The sequence below is a fragment of the Dermacentor silvarum genome, chromosome 8 (assembly GCF_013339745.2).
Source record: "Dermacentor silvarum isolate Dsil-2018 chromosome 8, BIME_Dsil_1.4, whole genome shotgun sequence".
Lineage (NCBI taxonomy): Eukaryota > Metazoa > Arthropoda > Arachnida > Ixodida > Ixodidae > Dermacentor > Dermacentor silvarum.
In genome coordinates, this window is record NC_051161.1 from 73510203 (window position 1) to 73533718 (window position 23516).

Here is a 23516-nt window from a genome sequence, read left to right on the forward strand (position 1 = left end):
ACAACGGACTCTGAAATTTCATGTGGAAAGTGCGCAATGGTGGCATTCACCGGAAGCCAATGTCTGCTTACGGAATATAATTAACAGACAACTTATACCATACAGCAGAAGTCCACAGGTTCCTGGAGTCGTAATTGACAGAGACCTGTCTTGGACTCCGCACGTGAATTACGTGAAAAAGCGGCTGTCTGCTATCTGTCACCTGTTCAGGTTCCTTGCAGGAAAAGTTGGGGAGTATCCATACACGTTAGTTTCAAGCTGTACATGGTGCTGTTCGTTGGATTCCTTCGGTACAGCTGCCTGCAATATCCAACCCCTGCAAGACTAACCTCCGCATGATTCAAAGCTTCAAGCCAAGCCCTTAAGATATGTCTTGGCCTACCACGCAGTGCGTCAACGGCTGAAACCATTGCCATTGCCCAGGATTACCCAATCACGACGCACATTGCCGTTGAGACAATGCGTACGCATCTCAGACACTATGCTAGGACCCCTTCCCACCACCTGGCGAGCCTCACTGCTGAAAGGACCTGCTCGACATTTAGCGGTTACTGTCAGTGCACATCGTGCATCGTTACTTCAGGGTACGCACCTGCGGCCAGCCAGTGCTTCCCCGTGGTGTTTGAGCCGTCCACAAGTACATATAACGATTCAGGACTACAGAAGAAATCAGATGTACCGGCCCCTGCTCTAAAACAACTGAGCTTACTCCTCTTGCATGAAAAGTACAGCAACCACGTGCACATCTATACCGATGGATCGACTACGTCGTCCAGTTCTGGTGGTGCGGTGGTTATACCAACGCGAGGAATAACACTGCGGTTCAAGACATCGCATGTCACGACCTCAACGGCAGCAGAACTAACGGCTCTGCGTCGTGCAACTAGAATTCATTGACTCTGAAAGACCTACAAATTGGGCTGTGTTTTCAGACTCAAAACCGGCATTACAGTGCGTGCAGTCAGTTTCTCCGACGCGGCTGTCATGAACAGTTGACATACGAAACAGTGAAACTTCACCATCACGTCCAACAAAAGGCCACGAGGTTGTATTTCAATGGGTACCTGGTCATTGTGGATCAGTGGCAATGATTCCGCAGACAACGCTGCTCGCACATCACACCAAGAAGAGCTCCGCGTTCCAATTCCACTTTCGAGGACAGACGCCGCAAGGCAGCTTCGACACCTGGCACGCAGTCTCTCACTGACCGAGTGGAACTCGCCAAACTTACGATTAACACGACTGCATCAATTAAACCCGTCACTGCAACTCCGACCTCCATTCGGACTTCCTCGACGTGAAGCTTCGCTTCTCTGTCGCCTTTGGTTAGGAGTTGCCTTCACAAAGGCATACTCTACATTAATTGGAGTGACCGACAGTGCAGCATGCGAGGTCTGCGGCACCGACGAAACTATTGACCACCTGCTGTGCCACTGTCCACGATATGCCCAAGAAAGACAAGAACTCGCTAACGCGCTAAAAAAACTGGACAATCGGACGCTTTCCGTGCAGGTACTGCTGGAACACCGCCCCCATCGCTCGTCGGCCCATAAAGCGGTGAAGGCACTTTTGTGCTTCTTGAGGACGACGGGCTTGTGTCAACGTCTGTGGACTATTAGTGACCTAACACACGCGTCAGCGAACTAACGTCCATTTCTCTTCTTTCCTTCCCTTCTCTCTCTCCCTGTCATCTTTGTGTTCCCTCTTCCCATTCCCCCGGTGTAGGGTAGCCAACCGGACGTTATCCTGGTTAACCTCCCTGCCTTCTGCCTTTCTCTTATTTCCCCTTAATAGTATGTTTTGTTTATAACTCGCACTCTTACTGTCTTAAGGGTGTAAGAGTGTCAATTATAGTTGTCAAAAACTATTAATTGGAGCTTTTTATGCACCACTGAAGTTCAATCATGTCATGTTTGATGAGGTCATCGCATTTATCGAGCACGCTGTGATCATGCCGACAGATAACCGTTTCAATCTCTTTTGATGCTGTACATAAGTGACCGATCGTGATAAGTGAGTGTTTCTCGACGTAAAAGGAGCTTATGACAATGTTGTTCATGACGCCATAATTGACGCTCTTGAATCGGTCGGCCTTGGTGGCCGAGTCTACCGGTGGACCCGCAACTATTTACACATGAGGTCCTTTTTTGTGCAGACCGATGACGGTCCGACCTCACAACACTACACATACCGCGGTGTTCCCCAAGGTGGCGTCTTGAGCCCCACACTATTCAACCTTGTTCTCGTCGGTCTCGTGGAACGCATACCAAGTGTTGTCCAGATATCAATGTACGCCGATGACATCTGCGTGTGGACGTCAGGTGTAACACGTCCTCAGGTGCGCGCGAGGCTTGAAAAAGCCGCGATTTCAATATCGGCGTATCTTAGCGAACAGGGCCTCCAGACTTCACCTGAGAAATGTGCGCTGGTCGCGTTTACGAGGAAGCCAATGACGTCCTACGCCATATCCATCAATGGGCAAGACATCTGTTACGCCAGGACGCATACATTCTTAGGGGTGATCATTGATGGAGACCTCAGCTGGAGTCCTCATGTGGCCTACCTGAAGAAACGCCTAACGGCCATTTCACAAATTTTTAAATTTCTTGGAGGAAAAACATGGGAACGTCAGTACACGCGATGTTACAACTCTACAGGGCGCTGTTTCTCGGATATCTGAAGTACAGCTTACCTGTACTGAGCAATACCTGCAGAAGCAACATCCGCACAATCGAAAGTGCTCAGGCGCAGGCACTACGGGTTTGTCTTGGATTGCCACGATGCACATCGACAGCGGAAACAATTTTAATAGCACACGATTACCCAGCGCTAACTCATATGACATTGGAAGTGCTGAGAGCACACATCAGGCACATTGCCCGCGCCCCTTTCCATCACCTCGCCACGCTGCCGAAAGACCGACCCAATGCCTCCTACGTCAGGTGATATTGACGTACCGTGACTGCCTCCCTCAAGATTATACGCCTGCCTGAGAGGCTGCTATCACCTCCTTGGTGTTTGGCTCGCCCACAAGTTCGACTCTCGGTACCAGGGATTCAAACGAAAGCAGGACTCTCGTCACCAGCTCTCAAGCAGCTATCTCTACTCATGCTGCACGAGACATACAAGGACCACCTTCACATTTACACTGATGGGTCGACAACTCTTGACGGATCTACAGGAGCTGTGATCTTCCCCGAAAAAGCCGTGACCTATGAGTTTAAAACTTCTCACCGGACAACGTCGACTGCTGCGGAGCTTGCTGCGCTTCGCAGCGCCCTTCATATGCTTCATGAAGATTTACCACGAAAATGGAGTATATTTACTGATTCGAAGGCAGCCCTGCAATGTCTGCTATCCGCTCTGCGTCGTGGACCACAAGACCAACTTGTGCTGGAAATAAGGCTGATATATCACCAACTAGTAGAAAAAGGACATGACATTACTTTTCAGTGGCTCCCAGGCCACTGCGGCATCATGGGCAACGAACAGGCCGATGAAGCTGCTAGGAGGGCTCACGAAAATGCTGTGAAGGAACCCATTCCACTTTCAAGAACCGATGCAGCAGCAAAGCTTCGTATACTCGCGCGTGATGCCACTCGATCCATGTGGAACACGCCAGGTTTCCAGTATACTCGACTGCACCGCTTGGATCCGTCCCTCCGACTACATATTCCATCTGGACTTTCCCGAATCGAGACCACTGCTCTCTGCCGACTGTGGCTTGGAGTATCTTTTACGAATGCGTTTGCTTGCCGCATCGGAATGGCTGACAGTGCTACCTGTAATAGTTGCGACAGCGAGGAAACAATCGAACATATCTTGTGTCATTGTCCCCGCTACAGCTCCCAGAGACAGACGCTCGTGACGACGCTGGCGCGCGAGCTCGACGACCGGTCGCTTTCTGAGCAGACCATCTTAGAGTGCCGGCTGACGCGGTCTTCACACCAGAAGGCGATGAGCGCACTGCTGAGGTTCCTCCGGACAAGCGACCTGCTTGAACGACTGTGACACTCCTGAGTTCCTTTGTGTGTGTGCGTGTGTTTGTGTTTTTTTCTTCTGATCACCCTCTCTTTCTATGTGTGTGCATTTTTCTTTATCTTTCTGTCTCCCCTTAACCCTTCCCCAGTGCAGGGTAGCAAACTGGATACCTACCTTCCGGTTAACCTCCCTGCCTTTCCAATCTCATTTATCTCTCTCTCTCTCTCTGTGATCATGCATTTAGAGCACCAGCTACTGATTATTTATTACTTTAACATACCTGGCGTTTCCTGGAGCAACTACACCTATTCCCACTACAATAATTTCATAGCGAACAAACGCATCTCGTTGTTATATTTCCTAGCTTTTATCTCCCTTTAGAAAAACACTTTAACTGAGTTGTGTCACGGTAATGTTTTAGACTTGGACCTGTCAAATTCATGGAATGTAACAGTACCTCACTCTGACGTTTCACTTGTTCGTCCTGACAAGTCTCACTCTCTGTTCAAGATATCCGCGTCCTTGTCGGCTTTGCGCCATAACGGTTCCTATGGGGTCAGCAAATTTCCCCGCTTTGCTTTCAAACCTGGTGAATATGTAGGCCTGTTCAAGTTTTTCCTCTATAGTTTTTCTCTATAGAATGACCGAATGATGACTACATCTCTCACAGCACAAGCCCCAACAATGTAAATGTTCACATTGGTTCACTGTGAAACTTAAAAGTGTTCTAAAGCGTAAAGAGCATTCCCACAGAAAAGCTATAAGTTCCGAGCCTAACAAATGGATAAAAGAATTCCGCCTCTTGCGGTCCCTCTGTAATCACACTGAGTCTGAAATTGAGTCATTGGAGAAGAGTGCCTCTAACATGCCCGCGGACTTTTGGAGACAGTTTTAGTATGCGCTCCAGAAAACGTGAAAATCGTGGACTCGATTCCTATGGTGGAGAACCGCAAGTAGTCGCATATTTTTTTCGCTGTTCTTTTATCCTCGTACATAAATTGTCACCTGACAGCACCGTCCACCAGCCGCGTGGAATTTCCAGCTCGGTACCCTTTGACGAGAATCTCATCAGAGAATGCCTCTGGCCTCTCAGGCCATCCTTGTGCTGCGGCCCAGATGTCATCCCGGACGCCATTATCAAAGCCTACGTCAGTACATTTGCTCCCGTGCTGACATCAATACTTAAAAACTGCTGGTGAAAAGTTCCACTTTTCGGCGTGCTTAGAAAACCGCTCTCGTTTTCCCTGTGTTTAAATCCGGTGCCAAAACGGATGTCGCAAACTATCAGCCGATTTCTCATCCCTCTGCCATTTCGAAGCTTTGCGAATGAGATATTCACAGTGAGTTGTTGTTCAGCGTAACAAATGTTCTAGTCCCAAACGAGCATTAATTTCTTTCTGGCCGCTCAACGACTACTAACCTTGTCAGCATTATGATGCAGTTTTCCACGCCCGTCACGCGATGGTGGCAAACTTTATGCTGTGTACTGCGACCTCAGCAAAGCCTTTGACGTAGTCAATTATCCCTTGCTGATAGGTCTGCTGGAAAAGCTTGCGCACCACGGCGTTGAAGCTGCTACTGTGACTCTACTACGCAGCTCGATAGGTCCTGCTTCGTGAGCGTCAATAATCAATCTTCTTTTGTCTGCACGGCATCTATAGTGGTGTGCCCCCAAGGTTCCTTATTAGGTCCGTTTCTCTTTTTAATTTTTATCGATGACGTTTCCTCAGCAACCCAAAAATCTTCACTTCTTTTGATGTCGTCAGTGTAAAAACACTGACGACATCAAAATATTTCAAAATATTCACGGTGTTGAGTACACGGTGTTGAGTACTGCCGCACTCTGCACTCCGACCTATCCTTATTTTCTGAAAGGCGCCAATTGAACAGGCTCACTCTAATTAATTTAAAACAAAACATTTGTTATATTCGCGTGAACCTCATAATATGGTAGTCGCTTATTTTTTGATCGTACATGGTTCGCCATGGCTGCTGAAATGGCGTGCTTTCTGATAGTACGTTCTCCACCCACTCTAAGAGAGTAGCATGCGAGGCCTATACACGTTCGATTTCTTCTGCAGACTTACAAAAGATTTCCGTACCCTACTTCTCTTACTGAAATTATTAACATCCATATGTATCCCGTTATGCTTCAGTGGTGTGGAAGGGCACAATCAATTCGAGTAGTATTTTAATGCAGCGTGTACAGAAAAAAAAAAAAAAACGTTCATGAGTATATATAACATCGTTTTCTGACTTCACGCACCAACACCTTTTCAGGTCTGAATAGCCATCCTGCACGTTCGTCACTTAGCTGCAGACGTTGTCGTACCGACGTCCTCTTTTCAAATAAAATCATTCACGTAATTATCGCATGTTTGGATCTACTAGCTTCTCTTTTCACTGCGGGTTCCGCATAAGACTACCAGGGAACATAGGCGCTTCCACGTTCCTGCCTCTTTCGGCAGACACTCGCCTCTCGACAGAATGCAAAATCTTTACATTTGTCACTCTCTCCATCTTGATATCTTTCAAAACGCTTTGTCTTCTTTATGTTCCGAGCTTCGCACTTTCTCCTGTACTTTCTTTCTAGCTGCATTCCTCTCCTGACTTTCTATAGTTTCTCTCTCCTTCCGTGCATGTTATTCCGTCTCTCAGTTATCGTGTAGCCGTTTATTCAGTTCTATCTTTGTGTGTATTCTTATTTTATTTTTTTATCTCATTACTTTTAGTCGTAGCAGTTGTACATTTATACCGTTTTGTGTTCGTTTTTCTGTGCACCAGCACCCAGACCTAAGTGTTGTTCCTGTGCACATTAAATAAATATTGATGTATTATTATTATTATTATTATTATTATTATTATTATTATTATTATTATTATTATATTATTTTATTATTATTATTATTATTCGTTTGCCCACATAAATACAATCTCAGAGAGGAGAAAGAGAGCAAGCTGGCAACTGCCACCCTCCAGGAGGATCACAGCGCCTACCGGTGCGCGCGCACGCAAACGCACACACGCACACGCACACACGCACACACGCACACACGCACACACACGCAACACACACACACACACACAACACACACCACACACACACCACACACACACACACAAACACCACGCACACGCACACGCACACGCACACACACCGCGCACATGCACACGCCACGCACACCACACGCACACGCCACACTCACACACGCACACACGCACCGCACACACGCACACGCACACACGCACGCACGCACGCACGCACGCACGCACACACACACACACACACACACACACACACACACACACACACACACACACACACACAGCGCGAGCGCGCGCGTGCGCACACAAATTATACCGAGCCTTTTGTTAAGCGGACTTGCTGACCGCTACTGAGTACGACGGACGCCTTGAACGCATCATGTTTTCAGAGGCAGCATGCGCATACGTACGTGGCGCAATTCGAATCCATTCTATCCACAAGAAGTGCTTACTTCCTTATTACTGCGCAGCCGCGGCTGCGCGAAGGCCAGCTTTCTGGTTCTTTTTATTGATGTGCCCTGCACGGCCGGCACCGCCGCGGCTGCGCGGAGGCGAGCGCTATCTGGTGGTGGTGCAAGGAACTGAGCGGCTCGCGTGCTCCGCTGTGATTGGTTGGCCTATTCGGCAAGGAAACAGCCGGGCCGCAGCCGCGGTCACGTAACCCGGCGAGGTTCGCAAAGAACAGCTTCGTTTTTAATAACACCCTTTGTGCCTCTTGCTGGTCTGGCTGTCTACTGATAATTAAAATCTCATTTGGCCGCCGCTATGGCAGTTAGTAGCGTGCCCACCAAAGCGCAGGAGCCGTGTCCGTGATGCGATGAACCTCGGCACGATCTGCCAACTTTGTACTCTCATTGAAAAAGCCACGCGCAGCCTTACGGACTACGCGAAATACTTCGAGGATCCTGCAAGACACTACTTCATTTGCCACTGCTCCCGCCTTCGAACGCCGACGCTATAGTGTCTCCCGGCAACTGATCGGACGGCCGACCTTTTACGGAAGTCAAGACCGTGGATGCGACCCGGGAAGCTATACAGCAAGGACGAGACAGCGGTTCGCGTGAGTCTGTGTGACTTCGTTCTTAGAAAGAGTGCGGTATACATACGACGACGGCGGGAGGTGAATGGACAGCGCAGCATGCCGAGACACCTGAAGTTAATGGACCTGAGTGGCCGCTTATAGACGCGCCATGCCGTCTCCCGCGTGGCTGAATTGTCCGTGCGCAACTCTCCTCTGTCCTTTTGTCTCGCTTGTCCACCTCCTTCATATGCGCAGTGTAGCCAAATGCATGCCTGTTTAACCTTCGTGCCCTTCCTCATTTCCTTCTCACACTCTTTCGAGAGCGGCATTCTCTCCTTCTCACTCTCTTTCGAGAGCGCCAAATATTCTCTGCCTCTCAGACATGCACTTGGGTCGTTTTGTTTTCGTTATATTTTGATCCTTTGAGCATGAGTACAGGAACATTCATAGTGTTCACATACGTACAGTTCGCTATGCACTTGTGTTCTGCATACGCCCATGCAAAGGACAGTATCTTCAATTGCGTGTCCGATCGGCTTCTTCGGCAGATAAACATCCTGATAGTGTTTTTTCCATTTCTTGCCATATTAACTGTTCTTTTAGTTTTCGCTGGTACTTTCTGTGTGAAGATATCGTGGTAGCCGACTGTTCTGAATCAAACCTCTCGCATTTTGGCTGTTATAACATGCTACTACTTTCTCGTGTTGACTTACTTGCAGACTTGTGTCTACTATCGTAACTATACTCTTGTCTCTCGAGCTCCCTCGAGTCGCGTCCATGTATGGATCACCTCCCCGGGCGCAGCTGTTGCCATTTTGCGCAGGTGCGTTTTTAAGGATGTGCGCGAAACAGATGAGCGGGAAGCTGCAAAAGCTTTCGTTTCTTGTTTGTTCTGCCAAACAGGGCTGTTTCAAGCTCATACTTGCCTCTTGAGATCTTCAGGGCAAATAAAGAAAAATAAGATGTTTCATGTCCTCAGCTTAAAAAAAATTATTGAATCGTGACGAGTGTCCATCTCTGAGTGCTTAATATTTGAGTTTATTGCATCCATCCAAATCCGTAATTTTTTTTTATCGACAAGAATTTCATTTATGATTTTATTTAGTTTATACGCATTACCTTCTACATAACCTGCAGTAGTTGTAGGTAAAGCGTGCGGTTCAACGAAGAGGGGTAAAAGACAAAAAAGACAAAAAGAAAAAAAAAAGGGACAGAAACCAATGACATTGCCATTTACTCGCGACTTAGCCGGTGAAACCTCTGGCATTATGTTCTATACGTTAACGTTTTATGTTTTACCTCCGCTGTCACGCACGTTCGCGCTCCACGCCTCCGCCGCTGCTGTCGTTTCCTCCTCGCCATCGACGCCGTACTGCGATGGTCATTGCAGACTACGTCGACCGTTCCTGCGAGCGCAATCGAAAGTACATAGCCAAGGCAAAGGAGCGTGCGCCCGAAGAACATAGAGATGAAAGCGAGACGTGCATCAAGCGCGCCTGTCGTTGACATATAGGAGCAACCCTTAATGTGCGTCTCTCAATTTTTTTTCCATGTCCCGCGTACGCGCCTGTTGTGCCTTAACCATCACGTATACCATAAAAACTAGCACGAACGCAATCATCGGGACAGTAGGTCTGATGGCCGGCTGTGCACACGATTCGATGCGCTTGTCGGTCTCTCCCCCGGATATTTTACAGACACGCGAGAGGCAACAATATTTGTTTGCAAGCAAAAATAAAAAAAAGGAAAAGAAAGAAAGACAATAAAAAAAAAAAAGAACACAGGACCTTTTGTCGTCGACTCGTAACCGAGAAACCGCGGTCTTTTCGCCGCCGCGCGCGAAGCCGATTATACCCCCCTCTCCTCCTAGCAGATGCGCGCTCCCTGAAACGCGCGTCAAGCGCAAATTTTCTGCACGCTACACAAACACACACACACTCACACCGCGCATATACGTATACAGCGCGCGCAGCGAGTTGCATTTCGCACGCGCCACGGGTGTGTTTCACCAAAGACACGACGACGACCACAGAAGCGTGCCGTCCACGACGAGGACGGCAAACAACGACAAACGGTGCGCGTCTGTTGTTGCCGCGCGTCGCTTTGTACTCATCATCCTCCTCCTGCAGCTGCTGCTCGCGCGCAGTGGCATCTCCCAGGGATTCACTGGGTGCTACGAACACAATACGGGCACGGGGCGAATGACGGGACCCGCACGCACACACACACGGCATCACGGTACGCGTCGCGCGAAAATTTGGCGAAACGCTTCCGCGAGGCGCGCGCGCTTGGGCCGAGCGAAAACCGTCAAGGCGCACGACGACGTCAAGTGCGCGCTGGAAGAAGAAGAAGAGTCCATTGGCCCCCGCCTCCCTCGACTGCTCGGCAGCGGAGAAAGCGGGTTGACCCAGACTGGTGGCGGAGGGATGCCACAGTGTGCGTGTGTACTACGTTCACCCCCCCCTCTCGAAAATAAGAGAACACCGTCGAGGCGAGAGGAGGCACGGTCCTCTTAAAAGGCGCCCGGGCCCCTCGGACCGCCGAGAGACCGGTAGACGTCCGCGACCAGAGTGCCACAGGCTCGGACCCTCGGCGACCTTTGCTCTTTGCGCAGCGCGGCAGGAGCTTTCAGTAGCGGGCCGACGACCGACTCGTCGTCGTCCACGAGGAAGAAGAAGAGGCGCCCGCGCAAGTGGGTCAGTGGGGCGCACCGGCCCGCCAGCGCCGACGACGACGCCAACGAACGGGGCCAGCGTCGGCAGACGCACCGTGCACTGTCGTCCGGCAAGCAGCACACCGGTGTTCGGCTGCAGTAAGCGACCATGCGGACCGCCGTTGCCACGTTCGCGCTGCTCCTACTGCTCGGTGAGTCGCCGAAGGATGCCCGCCGCCGCCGCGGGGCCAAGCCGGCTGTTATAGCGACGGCTCCGGTGCCTTATGCAAATGATTCGTCTCGTCTTCCGCGCTTACACCCGCCGTGGTCCACACCCACCCTCGAGGCCTCGTCTCTCGTAACTCTTTTGAGTTTTCCGCGCGCTACCCGTGTGTTAGAGACGTCCAGTGCCAGGACCGCGAGTTGGAAAGACCGCCCTTCTTATTCGATCACGAAGTTACAACGACGCTTGTTCACGGCTTTCAATGCAGAAACGAGACTTTCAAGATGAGGCGTATAGAAGCGTGCCTAACGGTTCCTTCCCTACGAGTTTTACGTTTGTCTGTTTTTCTCTTTAGTTGGCTGGAGGCACTTTCGCGTAGCAGCTCCGTGCGCTTTAATTGTCTGGGGAGGCTTTGATAGGCGAGGCAAGGACGGGTGAGATAAGATCGACAAAGAAAGCGGCGCACAACTGTTCGCAATTCAAGGGCGGGGTCGATCTGTCAGCGGTTGTTCTCGAAACGTGCGGCGAGCCGCCTTCCATTATTATTATTTTTCTACTTCCTTTTGACCCGGACTAACGAATTAGATTACATTGTCAGCATAATCTCCGTCATGCGTGCAAAATCAGCTTTATCGCCATAATTTTGAGGTAGGGGTGGGGGGTGCGCTGAGTCGCTTATTCATGTACTCCATAATCTTGGTGTATAGCCTATAGTCTGTTGACATGATATGCATACATTCTTCCATAATATGCGGCCTCTATAGATAAACTCAACGGCGCGACTAACAGGTCGCGCCGGCAGAGTAATGTTGCTAAGAAAGGGTCTGCAATATCCTTAGTTCTCGGCACCTGCTACGACGATGCTTTGTAATTTTCATGTAAGGCCCGAAGCTCAGAGATGTTTTGCAAGTATAAACTGGAAGATGGGGTTTCATTCTTGGAAGCTTCGATGGGTAAGTGCACGACGAGTTACGAAACTGCGCATGAGCGGAGAATGCATAAAAAAGAAATCATTTTTATATAAGCAGCAGCGGCTTACAGTGCCTGCGGTATTTCGGACATGCGGCAAGCGTCCGTCTCGTAACGGAACTTTCCGAGCATACATTCCGCTCAAGTTATAACCGGCTACTTTGCAGCGTTCCTGTCAAACTGTTTCGACTATCTTTATGTTCTACGTAGATTATTGGTGTGAGTTAGGCTAATTAAGCCCCTAAGTATGCACTGGTAGGGTCATCATTGTATAGCATTCTGTTCTCAAGCGCACAGGAGCGTGAAAGGATTTGAAGGAAAGGCTAGGGTTCACTTGCGCGTGAAGAAGGCACTTGGGCGCGGCGGCGGTTTAGGCGCCTAATACGGTCAAACTGCAGTGCGTGTCTCTAATCTGACTTTGACCTCGTTGCCTGTCTATTCTGCCATAAGAGGAAACGCCATAGGCTTTAAACGCACGTAATGCCACCGACTAACGTACCACCTGTGTACACGCCCACTCTCAACGAAATGATTAAGAGTGGGGCAATTTTATTCTCATGACATATAACTATAGCAGACAGGCCACTCGGGTATAAGGCTCGACAAAGATTTCAGCGAGAGAGATAAAACTTTATTGTGTCCATGATGGAGTCTGGGGGCGGCGGGGGTTGGGAGACTAACCCCCAAGCCTCCCCTTCCTCAGACGGCGGCCAGCCCAACGAGCATCTAACTTAGACGGATATATGGTGGAAGGCGTACATAGGTGAATTCATGTTGTAATACAACCTGTATACAGCTTTTTTTCTTTTTTTAAGAGTAGCGTGATACATAGGTAAAACGAGCTAACGATGGGTCTCAAAGCAGAACGTGATATGCACAAGTGTAAAACGAACAAACCAGCACATTCACTCGAATTTGACACGCACGTTAAAGGAGTCCTGAACCGCCCGTGTATCTAAGTGGGGAAAAAAGAAAATAAGAAAAAGAAAACATACATTCATCGAATAGCATACGTCGCTGTAACATATGCGACGAGTCTCAAAGTAGAACGCGATATGCGTACGTTTGAAACGAACAGACTACAGTTATCGCTCATTCTGTCAGTTCTTTTTGTTGATATACGAGTTTCGCACGTTCTGGATTACGCGATGTGCCTGCATATCCATCGTTATTCGTTAGCCGTGCATTAAGTAGCATTTCGCGGAACTAAACAAACGTAAAGAGTCGAGCGTTCGTAATGCCGTTCGCTCCTTGGTGCCTCTTGCATTTTTTTTTTTTTTTTTGGTCTCCATGCAGTACAGCGATCGAAATCGGCTTTGGCTATATACCATGCGGCTCGTGAGGTCACGCCCTACTCTCGTCTCAAACAAAAACGAGTAATTGAAAAGGTTATGTTCTGCGTAGCGCTAGATCTAAAATAGCTGCATGCAGGCCGCATTGGACGATTACGATTAAGACGAACACAAGCACATTCGTAGCTGAAAGGTTTATTGATATCATCCACGTCGGAAAACGAAATACCATTTGCGTATAACAAGAAAAAAAAAAGGCCACACTCCATGACATACAGCATAAGCTGCTACGTAACCAAACCTGCCGTTTCTACCCTTCTTGATATTAGCTCAGCGCGCGGAAGGCTTGAAGACGACCTCGCGCATTAGGGCCACCGATTTCATAGTTGAAGGCTTTTCAGTAACGCCCCGTTACGCGTACGGCTTAGTTTCCTCCGACATCATCCACTCTCAGTGGCACGACAGTGTAGACCTACACAGAGGAGTTCATTGGCCCGTGAATGGGACGTTAGAGGGAGTGAATGGGGAGGAGGGGAACGCTCGTAGTTTGTGCCAGCTGAGATCCGCCTGAACTAACCACGACAACAACGACAGCAGCAGCAGCAGCAACAACAACAGAAACATTGTTGAAGATGCGTGACTTGGCTTGGCGTGCATTTCACACTCCGGAGAACACAACTCGCACTGGGCGCGGCGCACGCGAATAGTAAAAGGGTCTCCATACAAAGCGGCGCGTAAAGGAGGCAACGCCTGAAAGCCGCTATAGCTGCGACGTCACCGTTAGAGGGCGAGCGCTATTACCGCTGCGGCTGGACGCGCTCAGACGCGCACGGCAGGGGGCGTTCACGTCGCCGATGACGGCACTCAAGCTTGGCCGCTCTCTGCGTCCTGTGCCGGCACGTGCGGCTAGGCTGTAGTGTCAGGGGTGGGGGCAGCAACCACATGGAGCGTACTTCTGACGTATCGGAGGCGTCTCCAGACGTCGACGCGTATACGTGTCGCGTCGCGCGATAGGACGCGATTGAGATGGGCCGAAATGTGTACCGCTTTGCGCGGTGTTCGGTTTTCTTTTTTTTTTTCTTGTAACCGCATAATGGCACATACTGGCGGATCTTAGTGCATTCATCTCACAGTGTTACACAAAGACGAAAAAAAAAAAATAAAGAAACGTCGAAAATAGGTCGCATGTGGTTGCATGCGTGCTTGAAAAAACAGCGCGTTATGCAAAACGAGAATGTAATACGAGAGCTGATCGCGTGCTAGAAATAAAAGAGTGCCAGCGAGCCAGAAAGCTTTCGTTGAATGTGCGCCAAGGAAGAGTTCTAATCATTCTGATCCTCATATCGACAGAGATAGGCGAAATTGGCACGCCAAGATATGGGCAGTGAGAAAAACCTGTGTTGTGTGAGGGGTTTTCACGGCTCCCATCATTCTCAAAGGCGTCGCCGGCTCGGGCTAACGGGCGCATCTTCCAACTTACCATCTTACCAAACCGGACTACCCGCGTGTCGCTGCAATTCGACGCCACAAAACGCGGCCGCGCGCTCACGTGCTCATAGGCCGCGGCAGACTTGTTAGGCTGGTTGTGAATATCTGTGACACCGGATGACCGTTCTTGTATGGTTGCCCTGGCAATGCGAACGCCTGCACTGAATGCGGGCGTCAGACCGCAGGAAACCGTATACATTCTGATGTTATTTTTTTTCTTTTACTACCTAAACGGGTCTTGCATGCATAGAATATAATAGAACTGGAAGTCAGCAGTCCCAGACCGGTAGTCGTGTCTCGCAGATAACGCCGCCTGACCTTATACGATTGTACTCATAGTTGTCAGTAAACGTGACTAACGTTGCTAATGTGCTGAGCGACATTAACATGCGCTGATATTCACAGGAAGGCGCTATCTGGGGCCCCATCGCAACGGGTAACATCTATCACGCAGCATAACAATACTGCCTTTCTTTAGTTGGTTCACCCAAGTACCGCAGTCATAGTCTACTAGGCAGCACGTTCGCTTCTGTGACTATAGGACTCTCCTGATAACGACCGCTGATGACGTTGTACCACGTATACAGTGCTCACGGATTGAAACGCGACAGGCAAATTTTGGGTAGAACACTCTTTCTGTGCAATTACTCGAGAGTACCATGCCTTGTCGCTTCGAATCTGGTCATGAAAGGTGACGCGGACTCTGATCTAAGCGTACGACTCGAGATTGCGCCGATGCCACACAAAATACCGACGGTGGAAACAAAAGCATGCGCATTGGTTAGGCCTAAATTGTCCCGTTTCAATTCGTGAGCACTGTCGTTGGCACTGTACATCGTTCGTGTTTCATATGCACAGCGTAGAACGACATTCGTATTATATAGCATGTGGTTCAATGGTGCAACTTGACTTCCTGTTCAGTGTCTAAGATTTAAGCTTCAGCGACGAAAATACAATAAAGTAACGGCGCGAATTCCTGCGTAACATTGTACTTGTCTTTTTATTTCCTTAATGGGGCCCAACATATTAAACTTACTGTTAATCCAACGTTTCCAAAGAACTGACAGAAAAGAAAACCTAACGTTTTACTTCCTAAAGAAAGTAAAGTGCACTCCGTCCGGGGGGTTCAAATTCTCGTGGTTCTATATTTGAAGCAACTATTTGTCGGTGTTCGGGACCTCTATACCGTGAGTCGTTTCGTTCCCGACTGCTCGCGACTCGCCCGTGCTGCATTCATTCATAAGAAGTCGCGTACTTGCGTACGAAGGGATTCCTGGCAGTTTTTCCATCCTATACCATGTGAACATAGGGAAAGACATCTCGCTTATATTCCCTCCAGTCACGGCGTAATTGAAAACCAGGAAAACTAAGCTTCGGATAAACTGAACTTCCTGTCCACTCAACGCGGCTTCATTTGACTTTAATGCGCTAAGTGCTGCTGCCACACCACCACTTTGCTTTCGGCTAAGTGGTGTTGTGCAACGATATTTGACTGCTCCATATATAGTTACGAGCCCTCTCCAGAATATGCACAAAACATCATCCTACAGACTTTTGTTAATGGAGTCTGCAATGCCTTGGAATAAAATGGCGGAAATTTGACGCATTCCTCAATAGTCTATCATACTACGTGACTGAAGGTGATAGGCACCACAACTGGCGGGGCAGAATCGTTCACTAACTTTATGCAGCCGTAACGTAACGTATTACACAACGACTGAAGTGATCCCTGTATTTCATTGGCACTCCAGGGAGATAGCAACTTCCCGTCGTAGGAATTGAAGCTCCGTGTCTTGTTCACTCGAGAGGCGGCGCTGTGTTTTATAGTTGATGAAGACAGTATAGCTAAATGGTGCATTTTCGAAACAAGATTAAGTGCAATAAGAAAGTAGAGGCAGAAAAAAAAAAACACAAGCGCTCTGTCCGATCTGTTTCTTGTCGTTCATTGTCTTTCATCTTGCTTACTTTTGTACCAGTTATTTTCCGATCAGAGGAGTCAAGCGAGAGCTTATAGTCGAGGTTCATTTGCGGACACGGCGGCACATACGATGATGCGCGCCGCGCATATCGTGCCACAGTACAATTCACATGTAACGTGTTGTTTATTGGCAGGTATGCAGAAAACGAAACAGTGATATAGTTTTAATGGCTTTTGCACGACTAGACTGCACCTGTTTGTCGAATGCATGTTGTTGGTAAATACGAGCAGACAGAATCAAAACAAGCATGATCAAATACTGGGCTACCACTTGATTCAGAGGCTGATACTCATTTCCTTGCCGCAAGGTTGCTCGTAATAGCTTGCTCAAAAGACATGGTGGGTTTCAGCGGAAATGTTCAGTACATTTTTTCAAAAGTCTTTATACTGTGAGGCTAAAACCAGGAATCTGCCACAAGTACTAACATCACAAAAGTTCTTCAGTGGCAAAAAAAAAAAAAAAAAGATTGGAGGGAACAAGAACTTGGATGTAAGAGTCTCTCTTGTAGTTCTTCAAATCTTGTACTGGCCAACGTAAGTCAAAAGGCGTACGCCGACGAAGAATAGCTTTGCCTGTGTTACAGATACTGTGCGCGTTTCGAAATCTCTTCATAAATGTTCTGTCAGAAACCGTACAATCATATCAAACAGAATCAAATGACCGTGTGCTGTGCGTTGCATTGGGTGCACGTTAAAGAACCCTAGTTGGTCAAAATGCATCCGGAGTCCCAAACTGCAGTGTGCCTCATAATCATAGTGTGGCTTTGGTACGTAAAAAAATCCCAGAATTGAAAAAAAAAAGAGAAGAAAGAGATAGGCTGGACGTTTGCCATTTCCGAACATTCTGTTCAACACTCAACTTCTCTCGAAGTCAACGACCGATGCCATAATTTTCTTCAGAACGCGATGTGATAGAGCAAACGAGGATGCACAGCGGCCCGTTATCACGGCACCGTTATTTCACTGCTGCTTGGCAGCCTCGACTGAGTGACAAGTAATAGCTGATGACGCAGGGCTTGATGTCTCTCCGCTAACAGTGGCTTTCCCCATTAGGCTTGAAGTTGCACTTCCGTCCCCCTTTGATCGAATCAGGCCGAAGTGCCATCCTCTTATTAAACCATTTGCTGACTCATTCCTCCGGGAGCCTTCTGCCTTTTTGTCTTCGCAGCAGAAATCCAGATGAAATAAAGTGACGCAAGAAGGCGACGCTATCGATCACCATGCAGAGGGCGCCAATGTTGCATGTCGTGAAGCGTGGAGTTTTCGTCTCCTGCTTTCATTTGTATATTCTTGTTGTTTATTACTTGCAAATAATAGAAAGCTGGGGCCGCTTCACAGCCGCACATCCAAAGTTTTTAGCCAGGACAATACGACTAGATAAGAAAGACGGGTACCTCTTTGGGGAGGAGATGGCAAAACGACGCTATATACCTAAACAAGTCTGTAGAGTAACAAAAGCCGAAAGAAAAAGAAATAGTGAGAAAAATTATGCGCCCATTGACATTTAGGATGCAAACACTCAAACTCGACTCAAAATGTAAATCTGAAGAGTGTTCTGCGCATGCGGTGAGAAGTGTACAAGAGCACAAAAACAACACGTTTCAGCAAACTTGAGAAAAGTATTTGCCAGAGTTCGTTGGTTGCACATTGCCATGAAAGGTTTCCTGTAGAGAACACTGATATGGACAGCACGGCATGCGTCATGTATCTTCTTCCCTGCTGTTCATGTCAGTGTATCCTGCTGGAAACTCTTTCCTGCGTGTGAGCAGGTCTGATATCCTAGAAAATAAAGAAAAACGCATGCACACACACACACCAGGAGTGGACTGCGCCTATCTTTCAAGAAAGCGAAATGCACGAAGAGAGTGAGAGAGAGAGAACGAGACAGTAGAACATTTGCACTGCACTTCACAAAGGATCAAGCCACCGTCATCAAGAAAAACCCATAGAGCCTTGAAAGCTAGTCTCTGTTTACTGAGAAACTGTTTACTCGTTCGGTATGTCGTATTACTGATTTATTGAGATGGCATCGCACTAGGATGCGCCTTCTCGGGTTTTTACGCCAACATGCTTCTTGCATTAACGAGTGGGCAAGAAATGAGTCACCGCTTCCCAAGACGCATGTTTCAAATTGGTTTGTCGTTATATCCAAATCTCTTCCAAAGGGCGATTAAGGAAATCGTTAGAAAATGGGGGCCCCTGGCAGAACCATTTTCTGCGCAATGCCTTCTGCACACTATATGTACGTTAACTTCGACAAAACATTTGTAAATTTTCTGACTACTACTTTTATAACATTTACAAAAGATACACGTTTTCACATTTTCATAGGCAAACGCCACTGTCTGCTCTAAATAATGGCAATATGTGTTGAATGATAGTAATTTGCCGTAAATAGCGCTAATATGACGTCTAAAGCAAAGTGGGGCCTAAAGCTGACCGTAATCTTGAGTAAAAGTTACAGAAGCCAGCAAAACGTAACTGCGGTGACATGAGTCATGTTACAGCATGTTTAACAAGATGACTGGCGCTGAATTTGGATGCAAATTGGTCTAATTTTGATAAAATTGACGTTACCTTCAGACCTAACGAAAGATAACCGAAACAGCCGACCCCGCTCGGATCTTTCAGTTATTTACGATAAAGAGCTCTGCTAACCCACAGAAACGTGAAACTGTGCTCCTGTAAATAAAACTTGCCCTGCCTCAACAAAATCATAGTGATACAATACCTTTTGTGGTCAGTGCTTGTGGACAAATCGTGTCTTATAAACCCGAAAAAAATTATTGCTGGTTCATATGGCACGCTGGTGCCTATTCAAAGCAGCATCTCCACGTATGTGAACAAAGAGCGCATTTATCCTATTTGTTCAAAGACATATTTTTTTTGTTCCGACTAAACACATAGAAAACACACAGCTACATAAGTCACAAAGCGGCTCATTGCCCTCACTTTTCATTCGATCGAGATTGCTGCGCTGTCTGGTGGCATTTTAAGTGTACTGCGCAATCGTTTTTTGTTGTCGTCAGTGATGAAGCAGCAGTACGTCTTCAACACAAAATAAGTTTTCTCTGAAACTGGTGGCACACAAGATGATTATCAAACGCTGAATGTATAATATCGCCTTTGCCTATCATTACACCAGCGATATTTAAATGATCGTTCTTATTTTAATTTCCGAAAAAAGGATGAAAACCGATCTCTACGGAGGTGGACACTAAATTTAACATGTGATTTCACCTTTCAACAGCATTTACTCTACAAGTCCTGAAATTTATTTCTAATTACAACTAGGAATATTACACTTATATTTTGGCCAACCTCTCATAGTAGCTATGAGACAGTTTCGCTTGACCACAGCCAGCAGCAGCAGCAGCAATAACAACAACAACAACAACAACAACAACAACAACAACAGCGGCGAAGACGACGACACGGGGGAGATTTACTGGAGTGCTGTTCTGGACCTTGTCAAATTGCGTCATATTGTCAATTTCTTACATGCCGGCATTTTGAGCCTATCAAAGAGGTTGCAGCAGTCTTCTGGGCGCCTCTGATTGATTAAAAATGCCGCCATTCCCTGATATGACAATGTATGGTGGAATCTGACAACGTCCAGAAATAGCAACTCGAATCCCTCGACATTATGTCGGTGTTTTCAGCAAATCAGGAAGGCTGCATAACTGTCCCGCGTGGGGCTAGTCACCGAGTCGACAAGATGGCGCGAATTCGACAATGTGGCCCAATGTGACGGCGGTCAGAGTATGGCGCGCCATGGTCTCAGGGAGCATGGCGGTAAAAAATACTATGTCAGGGAGGCACCGCTACAGCCCCCCCCCCCCCCCCCCCCCCCCCCCGAAGAAGGAAAGCGAACTAAAGCGCATGCGCAGCCACGTCAGCGGCGCTTTCACTTTGCCCGCCGCGGAGCACCGCCATGATTGTCCCGCGCCGGATGATTGCGGCACTTTTCTCGAAACCGCTCGACGGTGAGCGCGCCGGCCTCACGGCCGACCGGCTGGCGGCTGGCCGGTGAAGATGCGCGCCCGCCCGCCCGCCCTGACGTCGCCGGCTTCGTCGTGCATGCGTTGGGGTGCGCTGCGGAAAAAAAATAAGGTCGCTGGCCCCGTTCTCAACGGCGCGGGACGCTTCGCTACGCGGCCGAGAGGAGACGGCGGCCGAAAAAGACGACGACGCCGGCCGCCGCGCTATACTTTTCCTGACCTGTCTGAGGAGGAGCCAACGCTGTATACAAACGCACCACACGCGCCGCTCGCGTTTCTCGGCGCGCCCGTTTTACTAGTTTGCGACGAATGATCCGTATCGGAGGAGGAAAACAATAAAGAAATAGAAAAAACAAACAAACAAAGAAGCCCCGAAAGCGGTGGCGCCAGCCAGCGAGCGGCCGAATGCGGAGCGTGAAAGGGAACGGCGTTCTAAGCACGGAAAAAATACAAACAAACGGGCATTTAAAATCGGCTGCGCTGTGTACGGGGATGCATGTGGAGTGAGGCCGCGCGCGGCGACGGTTTGCGTTGTAAAAAAGAAAGCGTCGATGTGGCACTCGTATTTCGAACAGTGGGTCAGGAGTGTGTTGTTTGTAACCGATTTTTTTCGAGAAGTTGTCGGGTGGCCACTGGCGATCGACAATGGGGTATCGCCTTTTTGAAGGGTGATTTGGATTGTGGTGGGCCGGCTCTATGTTTGTAAATGTGTGCGTGCCGCGTCCCTCGCTCCATATAAAAAAAATATCCCTAGTTTAATGCCTCCATTTCTAAGTGAATGCAACTATACCGTATACAATGTACGGTGGCGGTTCGCTTTTAGGGGAAACACCTAATTATTTCATTTCAGTTTGTTACCTTAAATACCCCTAATAAAACAGGTATTACATAATGAGTGGTACATAAGTTATACAGATATGTTAATAAAGTATATACAAGCGATGCAGGTATAGTCAAGTCGTAATATGGACGTAAGTAGAAAACAGGTGTTACGTGTATATATACTATAATAATAAAACAGATGTTCAAGAACTCAGGTGATTACAGAAAGCGTCAAGCTTATTATTATTAATTATTATTATTATTATTATTATTATTATTATTATTATTATTATTATTATTATTATTATTATTATTATTATTATTATTATTATTATTATTCAAGCCTCTAAAACTTTAGAATTTCTTCTATACGTCGCGGGGGAAAATGTGCCTGATACGAAGACTAATGCGCATATCTGTTTATAAAACATTAATCTACTGGGTTTCATGGCACATTTTAGGCGAGTATACTGCAATGAGTTGATTTCTTATTAACCGTAAATGTTCACGATCCTGTACTCACATAAAGGAACATTCGAATGTTCAAGTTCACGAAATCGCTTGACGAATATTATGCATGTTTAAATGACGGATATACGCTATATGCTCCTGACATTCTTTACATAGCGGTCTGTGGTGGTCAGCTCTTCGCAACGTGCGCATGTCAGGTCTCTCGCGCTTAATAATCATATGCTTCGTTACCAGCTTTATAGTGTACATCACATAAATGAAGGTCTGAATGGAAAGTTAGATGATTGACCTTGAATGTGCATGCGCAGTGATAGGCTTTCCGTTGTTGCTAATATACAGATACAGACGCCTCGACAAGCTCGTTGTCGAAGTAGCTTTTAGGTAATTCGCCTTCCTTTGTACTTTAAAAGGAAATATTAATGCTTTGATTGAATTTGAATTCACTTAAACAGCGTACACATAATATTGCAGTGCTCATCACATTACGCCGAGTAGATTGTAAATTTAATAACTTTAGAACGAAATAACCGGCACCTTTGTATAGAGTAAGCACGTAGAGAAATGCTGGTTTAAAACGCAGTTGCACAACAGCTGGCGGGATTGATAAATGTGTTGCAGAAAAAAAAATACACGAGCACAGAAAACAGTAGTCGACGCTCACCACTTTGGTCTGGGCGTAAAACCATAACAAAGCCGCAAGAAAACACAATTTTGAAAATATTTTTTTTTCGATAACAATAATTTTGAGTCAAATGTGGTTGGATACGTATAACCACATTAACCGGGACTCGAGCTACGCCATCAGCTGGAAAACGTGTCTAGCGTGGCAACGCATACATCTGAACCACGGTCGTTGCCGGTCCCAGCTTAAGGCCCGTAGCTGCAAAGCGAGAGTGTTTTGCGGACGCCACCCGTCTCAAGTGAATCGTTACAGTAGTTGTCATTTCCTAGCATACTTTTATAATTATCTGTTATTACAGGGCGCACTACGCTGTATACTTTATTACTTGTTCCACCTGTGCGTACGGGACCTTTCTGTTATGCGCGATGTTCATGGTCTTACACGTCGCTGCAACTGCTTATTACTGATCTATCTTTGTGAGCATTCGCTGCCGGCACAAATAAATACGCGAGAAAGTCGGAGACTGACAAGAATGCGTCGTTACGTATCCGTGTTCTCCAGTGTTTGGGATAGACGAACAAAAAGAAGAAGAAGAAGAAAGTAAGCCATAATGAAGTGACGGCAGCCTATCTGGAGGGAGGATAAATGTTGCGCAGAAACGCGAAAAGAAACATCGATCAGGAAAGGTATCGCACTATTGATTTTCTGAAGCAACGCCTTTCACACGGGAACCGAAATTGTGGATAAGGTGCGGAAACCGAAACGTCATCAAACCCACTACATTTCTTGGTCCGGTTCTCTTTTACACATTTTTTTTTTTTACGCAGTGTGCATGATACTCGGACATCGGCGTGATTTATGTTGTGACGGGAAGCCCAGTGCGTGCACAGTATACGTGTTCGTAATATTGGGATGCTGACGTGATTGATTCTCCGACGCGGACATTCAGT

At 47.5% G+C, this 23516-nt stretch overlaps 1 protein-coding gene across 4 annotated transcripts in view; it reads left to right on the forward strand.

Annotated features, from left to right (window-relative positions):
* LOC119462703 (proline-rich protein 2-like) overlaps window positions 1-23516 on the forward strand; it is a 37002-nt gene that overhangs the window by 7926 nt on the left and 5560 nt on the right. Inside the window, exon 1 of one of the 4 annotated variants that reach the window (XM_037723999.2) lies at window positions 9450-9574. The exons of 2 other annotated variants lie outside the window; for them this stretch is intronic. Coding sequence is in view for 1 of the 2 variants with exons in the window: in XM_049672656.1 (XP_049528613.1) it covers window positions 10870-10912 (43 nt within the window). In the remaining variant the exon portion in view is untranslated. Of the gene's footprint in view, window positions 1-9449; window positions 9575-10331; window positions 10913-23516 lie in introns of those variants that run through there. One more of the 4 variants, XM_049672656.1, reaches the window with a different exon arrangement.